This window comes from Chrysochloris asiatica, unplaced genomic scaffold, assembly GCF_000296735.1.
Source record: "Chrysochloris asiatica unplaced genomic scaffold, ChrAsi1.0 scaffold00043, whole genome shotgun sequence".
Lineage (NCBI taxonomy): Eukaryota > Metazoa > Chordata > Mammalia > Afrosoricida > Chrysochloridae > Chrysochloris > Chrysochloris asiatica.
The window spans coordinates 9,918,701-9,929,693 of NW_006408561.1; the positions used below are offsets into that span (position 1 = coordinate 9,918,701).

The 10,993-nt window shown below is 33.5% G+C and overlaps 1 protein-coding gene across 1 annotated transcript in view; it reads right to left on the reverse strand.

The window, feature by feature from the left end:
* SI (sucrase-isomaltase (alpha-glucosidase)) overlaps positions 1–10,993 on the reverse strand; it is a 124,389-nt gene that overhangs the window by 93,871 nt on the left and 19,525 nt on the right. The window contains 4 exon segments of the mRNA XM_006861797.1: positions 3,662–3,746; positions 8,334–8,447; positions 10,481–10,600; positions 10,691–10,822. Of these exon segments, the coding sequence (XP_006861859.1) occupies positions 3,662–3,746; positions 8,334–8,447; positions 10,481–10,600; positions 10,691–10,822 (451 nt within the window).

The window sequence follows — 10,993 nt, forward strand, 5'->3', positions numbered from 1 at the left end:
TTCATCAAGATCCATCTGACGTCAGTAATAATGTACTGCATTCCATAGTCTCTTCTGAGTCTGGCTTGAACTTCTTGGCAGGTGTTTTGTTAATGTACTACTGCAGTCATTTAAATTTTCTCTTCAGGATATTTTGCTGACATTCATAATGGTGATCAATGTTTTCTGTATCTCATTTGATCATTTTTTGAATATGAACAGATATACAACTATTACTATCCATTGGATAGATGGCTATTTTCCAAATTTCTTGACATAGACATGTGGTGGTGGTGGTGGTTGTGTGATTCCAGCTCATAGTTTCCCTGTGTAGGGTATCTGAGGGGCTGGTGATATGAACGCCTGATTTTGTGGTTATCAGCTCTACACGTAACTCATTATACTACCAGGGCTTCTATAGACAAGTAAACACATCAGTTTACTGAAAAATCAACTGGTATTCCCTCAATTCCAGAAACCTTGTTTTTTTTTTCACCTGTGCATCTTGACTGTTTTCCTTCAGTCTAAGTGATTCTTGGTCATGTACAGCCGACTTAAATTGTTGAAAATCAATCAAATCTTTGCTACTGTATATACCTTATATTGTCTGATATTTCTTATGTCATCTCCACCTTCTCCTCTCCATAATGTCTTCAATAATAAAACTTAAGGTTTTTTTGTCTTAGTGTTTTCATCTTGAGAAATGCCAATCTTTTTATTCTCTTTTGCTTTTCTGTTTCTCTTTCACCTTTTTATAGGTTTTGTATATTCATAGCAATATTTGACCTTGCTTTCTGGAGCCACCATTTTAAATCTTCTGCTTTATTCTTTTATTTCCTTATTTCTTATATTTGGTTAAGCTATTTTCTGCTTCTGCTTAAAAATAAGTTTCAGAGTCTCTCCTGGTATTCATTCTGGTCTTTTTCTTCTTTCTTCTTTTGCTTCTAATGACCTTTCACTTTTTTCATGTATGATGCCATTCATGTTATTCTTCACATCTTCTGCTCTTTGGCCATTAGATTTCAGTATAGTTCAAATATATCTATATCAATATAGATAGATAGATAGATAGATAGATAGATAGATAGATAGATAGATAGAGAGAGAGATAGAGAGATAGATATAGATATAGATATATAGAGAGAGTCCTGGTGTGGGGCTGTGGGCTAATAAATCAGACTGCAAAGTCATTTGAACTGCAAGGTCAGTGGTTCAAGCTCACCAGCTGCTCCTTGGAAACCCTATAAAAGGTCTCTATGGGTTGGAATTGACTCAATGGCACTTAATAACAACAACAACAACAACATAATTTTATAGATATAGATATATAGAGATATAGATATATAGATATATGTAAGATAGTCACCACATTCATGCTGTATATATTCAAGGTAGTATTCTCACTCTCATAAACTTGTTTTGATCTTCTTAAGCTTCAATTTAAACTTGTATATAACTTATTCATAAGGAGCTCTGGTAGCATAGTGGTTACAAGTCAGGCTGCCAATCTCAAGGTCACCAGTTCAAAACAACCAGCAATTCCATGGGAGAAAGATGAGGCTTTCTGCTCCCATAAAGATTTACAACCTCTGAAACCACATACAGGGTTTCTATAAGTCAGAATCAACTCCATGGCACGTAACCATCACCACCACTATGACTAATCCATGGCCTGTTCCATATTCAGCTTCTCCATGTGTCTTAACTGATAATATTGAACTTTACTTCTCTTTTTACAGATGTACTCAGTTTGATTCCTGTGTAAGTCATCTTTCAATATCCAATTGTGTCATATTGTAATTAATTCATTGTGTTGTTGTGTCATCTGCATATCATAAATTGTTGATGCGTCTACCTCCAATCCTGATGCAAAAGTCTGTCATGCAGAATCCTATCATATAATCTCTGGTATCATTCTATTCTCAAGGTTATATTTTCCAACTAATGATCCTTATTCTACTTCCAACTTATGCATTACAATAACTAGTAATTATTAATACATCTTGATCATATGTACTGTCAACTTAAGACTTCAGAAGACATAAAATCATCTGTTTCCTGATCTTTGGCATACGTGTTTGTTGTGCAAATTTAAATAGTCATTTTAACAGCTATTCCTTGTATGCTATTGGATATTAACCCATTGCTGAAAGTGCTGTCCTTTAGGATAGATTTCCAAATGTTCTTTTTAATGATGAGTGCAATGATGTTTCTCTTCAATTTGTCATTCCTGTTATAGTAGACCATATGACTTTCAGATTCTAAACGACAAATACCCATCCATTTCAGCTCACTAATGCCTAAGAAATCAATCTTTAAGCATTCTATTTCATTTTTAATAGCTTTCAATTTTCCATGATTCAATCTCCATGCATTCCATGTCCCAGTTGCTAATGGATATTTGCAACTGTTATTTCTTATCTTGAGTTATGCCACACCAGCAAATAAAAGTCCTTAAGGGTTTACTTTATTTGCATCATTAAAGTCAACTCTACATTGAGGTAGCAACTCATCCCTAGTTTTATTATGAATGTCTTCCTACCCGAGTGGCTCATTTTCCAGCATTGTATAGGACACTATTCTGTTGTAATCTACCAGGTATTCTTTGCTAACATTTGGAAGCAGATATCAAGGACTTTCTTTCTAGTCTGGTTTCATTTTAAAGCTCTGTTGACACCTGTCCACCTAGATGACCCTGTGGGTATGTGAAATATTGGGAATATAACTTCAAGTATCATAGCAATACACAAACTTCCTGAGGATGCCAGTGATAAAGGGTTGATGGGTCCATCCTTCTGTGTGGGCTATATGTGAATGTGAAAAAATGAAAATCCTCAAAAAAGGACTTATAAGCAACATCATGTTAAATAAAAAATAAATCATAATTGTTAATGACTTCATTCTTTTAGGATTATCAATCCAGAAATCAAATGACAAGTTGTTTAAATCTATGACTGAAGACTTCTTCAAAGCTTTCTAAAGCAAAGCTACTTTCACTTGGATGTATATAGTGTTTCTGATCCCAAGCCATGGTCTTTTCATCATATGCATGTGAGCATGAAACGAACAATGAAAAAGCAAGAAAAAAGAATAGATATATTGAAACTGTGGTATTGGTAAAGAATACTGAGTATACATTGGATTTCCAGTAAAACAGACAAATCCGTTTTAGATGTACTACTACCATAAGGTTCCTTAGAGTGAATATGGTGAAGCTATAGTTGGCTTACTTTGGAAATCTGATCAGAAAAGACCAATCACCAGAAAAGGACATTATGCTCAGTAAAATTTAATATCATCAAACATAAGAGAAATTCTCAATGAGATAGATTGCAACAACAACTACAACAATGAGCTTTAAAATGCCAGTGATTATTAAAATAGAACAGGACTGTGCGATGGTTTATTCACTTATTCACAAGGTTGTTATGAATCAGAGCTGACTCCATGGTAACTAACAAAAAATAATAAAGATAATACAACATGCAATATGAAAACTAAAAAACATGCTCCTTCTCCTAGAACCTAAGCAATAATATTTTGAGTGAATGCAAAAAGCTATTGATTACCGAGTCTCCAAATTATACTAAAGTTTATTACTTTAAAATATAGAGTTTGCCATTCAATAAGGAAAACTAGAATTTTCTCAATCAGTGGTAATTAAATATTAAATGTAATTTACCAGGAGTAAATGGTGGATAATTCCATTTGTTGTCCTTACATCCTTCTTTAGAACCTTGAACAAAGCTGGAAACTTCATTCATATCCTGAATAGATACAAAATGAACAGATACTTTAAATTAATTATAATGTTTCAAGTCAAATCTCTCCAATTATTTGAAAATGACTTATTTAAAGCAATTGTAGTGTTCTACCAGTCCTAGAAGACAAATATAAGCTACTAATCTTACAAATGTAGTAAAACAAACTAACAAAAATGTAAGCAACTAATCTTGTAAGTGTAGTAAAACATACAAAAATATAAGCAACTAATGTAACGTAGTGGTTACGAATTGGGCTGCGAACCTTAAGGTTAGTGGTTCGAAACTACCAGCCACTCCACGGGAGAAAGATGAAGCTTTCTACTCCTGTAAAGATGTACACCCTCAGAAACCCTGTACAGGGTCGCTATGGGTCGGAACCGACTTGACGACACTTAACTTAACTTAATCTTGCTTTACTACACTTACTATTTGATACCACTCTCAGGTATGGATACTATCATATTGACAAACACAATATTATTTGTTTTGCATACATATAAACACAAGATAACAGAAGCATTATATGAGTTGGTGGTTTACAAACAACTAAAAATGCTTTTCCTTTCACCTAATTTTAATTATACATATAAAGCATTTGTTGCATTTTAGGTATCAAGCATGTGATTTTTAGAGTTTTGTCAGTGTTCTCCCTGTGAATCTGTCATTGTACACATTATTAGCACATCTAGTCATTTAATATATGTTATCCATTTGATCTTTCATCCAGCTTCCTTGATGCTCTAAGGAGTCACTGGTTAATGCTTGACTACAAGGGTGGCTCTGCTGAATAGTGTGGTGGACCTCAAGGCAGGTAGTTCAAAACCACTAGCAACTCCTTGGAAACCCTATACAAGGCTGCTATGGGTCAGAAGTGACTCGATGGCACTTAGCCACAACAACTAGCTGAAAGTTTGGTCATTCAAACCCACCCAAAATTGCCATGTGAAGATACATCAGCAAGCAAGTGAGCACCAAGGATTTCTGGAAACCACTAGAGGCTAGAAGAAAGGTTTGAAAGAGTTCCTTTCTTAGTGCCTTCAGAAGGAATCGACATGGTCAATAATACCCTTATATGGTTTTAGCCTCAAGAACTAAGAGACAATAAATCTCTACTCTTTAAAGTTACCCACTTGGTGGTATGGGCCACTATGGGCAAATGCGCTGGACTGCAAAGTTGGTTTGAACCTCAGGGTCAGCATTTCAAGCTCACCAGCTGCTCCTCATAAACCCTTTACAGAGTCGCTATGGGTCAGAACCAACTTGATAGCGCTTAACAACAATAACGACAAGAAAATAAAGACATATTTTTGGAATTATATTGCTGTGCTGTTGTTGTTCTTATGTAACATAAAATTGGTTCTTGCTCATAGTGACCCTATGCACAAATGAATGAAAATCTGCCCAGTTCTGTGACATCCTCACAATTGTTGGTTTTGAGCCCATTGTTACAGCCATTGTGTCAATCCATTCCATTGGGATATTCCTCTTTTTCATGACCCTCAATTTTATCAAGCATGATGGTCCTCACCAGAGACAGGTTCCTTCTGGATAACATACCCAAAATAAGAGAGACAATGTCTCACCATTCATACTTCTAAATTCAAGGTACTTTCAGCATTTTTTGCCAATATCATAATTCAAATGCATAAGTTCTTCTTCTATAGTCTTTCTTATTCATTACCCAGCTTCCAGTGCATATGAGTTGATTGAAAATACCATGATTTGTGTCATACTCACCTGTCTTCAAACTGATATCTACTATCTGATACTTCAAAGACATCTTTTGGTGCAGATTTACTAATGTAGTATGCCATTTGATTTCTTAGCTGCTGCTTCTGATTGTTGATTTGTGGATTCAAGCAAAATGAAGTCTTTGGCAACTTCAATTTTTTTCTCCATTTATTATGATGTTATTTATTGGTACAGTTGTGAGGATTTTTTTTTTTTTCCTTTACATTGAGATGCAATACAGACTGAAGGCTGTAGTCTTGTTTTAATGGCTGCCTTTTGGTCTATGTACAGGTTCTTCACAAGCACAATTAATTGTTCTGGAATACCCATTCTCAATGTTATTGATAGTTTGTTATGATACCCATAGTCGAATGCCTTTGCATAATCAATAAAGTGCAAGTAGACATCTTTCTGGTAGTCTTTGCTTTTAGTGAAGGTCTGTGTGACATTAGTATGATATATCTCATTCCAAGACCTTTTCTGAATCCAGTTTGAATTTCTGAAAACTCCCTGTCAATGTATTGCTGCGACCATTTAAAACGTATCCTCGGCAAAACTCTACTTGCATGTGATATTAATAAGATTGTTTGATGGTTTCCTTATGCCATCTGGTTACCTTTCATTGAAATGGGCACAAATAAGGATCTCTTCTAATCTGTTGGCCTTTCCATTTTTTTGACATACACAAATCAGTGCCTACATTGCTGCAGAGTTTGTTGAATGATTTCAATTTGTATTCTGTTAGTTTCTGGAGTATTGTTTTTTGCCAGTGTCTTCAGTGCAGTTTGAACTTCTTCCTTTAGTATCACCCTTTCTTCATCCTATGGCACCTCTTGAATTGACTAAAAATTAATTAGTTCTTTTTGGTATGGTGGCTCTGTGTATTCCTTTCATCTTATTGTGATGCTCCCTGCATCATTCAATATTTTGCCCATAGAATCCTTTAAAATTGCAAGTTGAGGCTTCAATTTTTATTTCAGTTTTTTTCAACTTGAGAAAGACTGTTCTTCCCTTTTGGTTTTTTAACTCCAGGTCTTAGCACAGTTCATTATAATACTTTATTTGTCTTCTGGAGTTGCCTTTTGAAATTTCCTCTTCAGTTCTTTAACTTCCTCATTTCTTCCACTTAATTTAGCTTCTCTGTGCTCAAAAGTAAGTTTCAGAATTTCTTCTGACATATTTTTCTTTCTTTTCTATCTTTTTAATTCCCTTTTGATTTCTTCCTGTATGATTTCTTGGTCTTCAGTAATTTGTGTCTAATGCATCAAATCTGTTCTTGAGACAGTTTCTAAACCCAGATGTGATACACTCAAGGTCATATTTTGGCTCTTGTGGACTTGTTTTTATTTTCATCTGCTTCATTCTGAACTTGCATATGAGCAGTTGGTAGTCAGTTCCACAGTGGCTGTCAGTTCCCTGAGTCTTGTTTTGGTTGATTGTATTGAACTTCTCCATCATCTCTTTTCACAAATGTAGTCAATTTGATACCTATGTATTTCATCTTATAAGGTGCTCATGTGTTAGCAACATTTATGTTGTTGATAAAAGGTATTTTCAAGGAATAAGTGTTGGCCTTGAATAATTATATCATGTAATACAGCATTATTTTGATCACTAAGGTTATATTTTCTAACTACCAACCCTTCCTCTTTGTTTCCAAATTTGGCATTACAATAACCAATGACTATCAATGATTCCTGGTTTCATGTTTGATTAATTTCATAATGAAGTTTGTAGAATACTTCAATTTCATCATCATTGGATTTAGTAGTCGATGTGTAAATTTGAATAGTAATGGCATTAATTAGTCTTCATTGTAGGTATATGGATATTATCCTATCACAGAGAACATTGTACTTCAAAATAGATCTTGAAATGATACTTTTTAGTATGAATACAATGTCAATCCTTTTCATTTTTTCATTCCCATCATGGTAAATAATATAATTGTCTGATTATAAATGACCAATACAGGTCTGTTTCAGCTCAGTAATGTCTAGGATATCAATCTTTATGTGTTTGATTTCATTTTGATGACTTTCAATTTTCCTAGATTCATACTTGCATATTCCACATTCAGATTATTGATGGATATTTGCAGCTGTTTTGTTTTTTATTTTCTTCTTCTTCTCCTTCTTCTTTCTTCTTTTGACATGTGCACTATCAACAAATGAAGATTCTGAAAGCTTGCTCTATTCACGTCATTAAGGTCAATTCTATTTTTATGAGACAGTCTTCCCCAGTCGTATTTTGATTATATCCAACCTAAGGGGTTCACCTTCTGGCACTATAGCAAACAATGTTACCCTGATACTCATTAGGTTTTCAGTTGCTAGTTATTCAGAAATGGTCTTCCTTTTCTTCTTCCTAGTTTGTCTTAGTCTGCAAGCTCTGCATAAGCCTGACTACCATGGGTGACCTTGCTAGTATTAAAAATACTGATAGCATAGATTCCAGCATCACAGCAACACATAAGCCATTACAGCACAACAAATTTACAGATAAGTGGTGGTAGATTGCTTAAGGCATATTTGTAAATATCATGAACTATTTTTTAAAGATCATTGATTAGTGGATAAATATTCAATTCAACACCTGAATTACAGGAACAGATATTATTCTGTAATGTTTTGCCATATTACTAGAGTAAAAAAAGAAATTTACATTTACATGTTTTAGTTTGTATTCTTTTTAAACAAAGAATATGACAGTTATGATATTGACACATTCTAGAAAAACAATATAGGAATTTTATTGCTTTTGTTATTGAATACATTAGTAAAATGTAGCTTGTTACTTAACAATATTTTATGCTTGAAACATTCTAAATAAAGTCACTAGTTTAAAGTTATTACTTACGATCCAAAGTCCATCATACTTCACTTCTTGATGGAAACGACTGCATTCATCTGCCCACCATTCTATGCCTTGTGGACTAGTGTAATCAGGATATACTGTTAGTCCTGGCCATACCTAAAGTAACAAATTGTTCACATATATTCATTAATCAATGACAAGCAAATGGCTTGCAGACCTAATTCACTTGAGCAGAATAAAAAAATAAAAAAACAGTTCAAGATAGATAGACTATTGTACTTCTTTAAGTATGTGTGACTCATGCATCCTCTATTATATTCATAATAAAGATATCTGCCTCCAAGAAATTAGAGGAGAAAACATCCTGGTATGTTCATTTTATTATTTGTTGTCATTGTTAAGTGCCGACAAGTTGGTTGAGTCTCACAGTGACCCTGTATAGGGTTTCTGAAGAGAGGCTGGTCAGTTTGAACTGTCGATCTTGCAGGTAAAACCAACACTATGGTCAAGGGCTTATCTTACAGTGCCACATTTTATTATCTAGTAAACATGGTATAACACATAATATGTGTTGGCCATTGTTCTAATAATTTTACAATAAGTAATTCAATTTTTGTTATTGCTTTAGGAACTGGGTGGTGGTGGTAGTTATGTGCCATGGAGTCAGTTCCGACTCATAGTGACCTGAGTCTGTACTTCTTTAAAGGAGCAGAAAGCCTCATCTTTCTCCTGTGACATTGCCAGTAGTTTCGAACTGCTGACTTTTAGATTAGCATTCCAACTCATAACCATTACACTACTAGTGTTATTTCCTTTTTAAATATAAGTACTATTATTAAATCAATTTTATAGATGAGGAAAATGAAGCACAAATAAGTTATATAAGTTTTCTAGATGACATCACTGATAAGTAGTTCATTAAAAATTCAAACTCAGGTAACCTTATGTCCTACTCCATACTATAAACACTATAAATTGCCGCCTCTGAATATTTTATGCTTTCTCAACTTTTTATAGCATTTTTCTTATTAATTAAAATAACTATATTAAACAACATAATTCAATTTCAGATAAATTGGGATAAATTATATTATTTTTATATCCAAGTGAAATATAGTGACTGTGTAATAGGTCCATATGCAAAAAACAGGTCCTACCATAATTATTTTGTGGGATATTAAGAGGCATTATAAGTGTGAGAGTACCTGGAAGGTTCAAACAGTTAACACTCTCAATTGATAACAAAAAGGTTGGAGGTTCAAGTCTACCTGGAAGCATCTCAAAAATAAGACGCAACAATCTTCAGAAAATAGCAATCATTGAAAACCCTATGAAACACAGTTCGACTTTAATACAGATGGGGTTGCTATGAGTCAAAACTGATTCAATAGCAAGTAACTAATTATATAGAAGAAAGTGCTGTTTTCCTAATGGAATTCATACTTATTAGAAACAGATTTTCATCTGAAAATTAAAGTTTGGTGAATGTGATGAAAAGTGATAAAATGTTTTTAATTGCAAATATAATAAGCATATTTTTTTACAAATTGATATTATTATCCTCCTGTATTAATTCCTCTGACTAAATTGTAGAAGTAGAATTATTAAGTCAATATATCTAGACATTATTATTGTTTTGGATATGTTGCACAAAGTTGCCTCAATGACAATATTTACTCTAGATAAGGATATGCATTTGGAAGCCAGGGAAAGTGTCTTGACTGCTTCTTCTTAGCTCTGTGATCTTACTAATGTCTTCTCTCTTAAGATTCAGTTTTGTTACCTGTAAATAGGAATTTTAATCATAGCCATCTCATTATGTTATTTTGGAGATCAATGGTAAACATATCATTTAGTACTAGCCTAAGTATTCAGCTTGTATTTACAATGATTTTCCATGATCTTTCTTCATAGACGTCTAGATTATTATGTAATAATTCAAATTACTATAATTTTTAGCATTCTTTTGAATTGCTCATGGCAGTGATAATTTTCCAGTGTCTGTTTACTCTTAGTATAACTAACTTCTAGCAAAAAACTGTTTTAAAGATTCCTGAACTGCTCCTAAGGTGTCTCTCCAAAATCAAAATCATGTCTCTAGAGTTCTAAGCAAGCAAACACATACATTTACAGAAATTTTGTGGTGGGATAGAAAACCTAAGCAACATAACTTTAGGACACATATTTACCTCTCCAATAATTGGTGTAGTCCCATCTGACTCATTTACCCACACATGTTTTTCAGTTCCCCTGTCATATGTTTCATACGCTGCTCCATTGATACGTTTTCCTATGGAAATTGCAGGGTCCTGATAATAAAAAGAATAAGTGATGGAAAATCTATCAACTTACTAAATGTGCATTTACTACAAATGCATTAATATATAATGAACCATTACCAAGATGATGACATATTTCTGTCCGTGTTCATGCAGATCTTGAACAAATTCAGGGAGCCCTTTAAATGCAACTGCATCATAAGTAAAGTCTTTCTTGTCTTCCATATAGTCAATATCAGTGACCTGTGTATCCTAAAAAAATTAACAGAGTACAATTCAATAAATATATTAAAAACCTCTGTAATAACTTCAACCTTTAAGTCCAATTAGTTTCTTTTATATATATAATAAACAAAAGATAAAAGAACTTACATTTCTTGTTTTCCACTTAAGAGGTAATGGTATTATTTACAAAATTAGTTT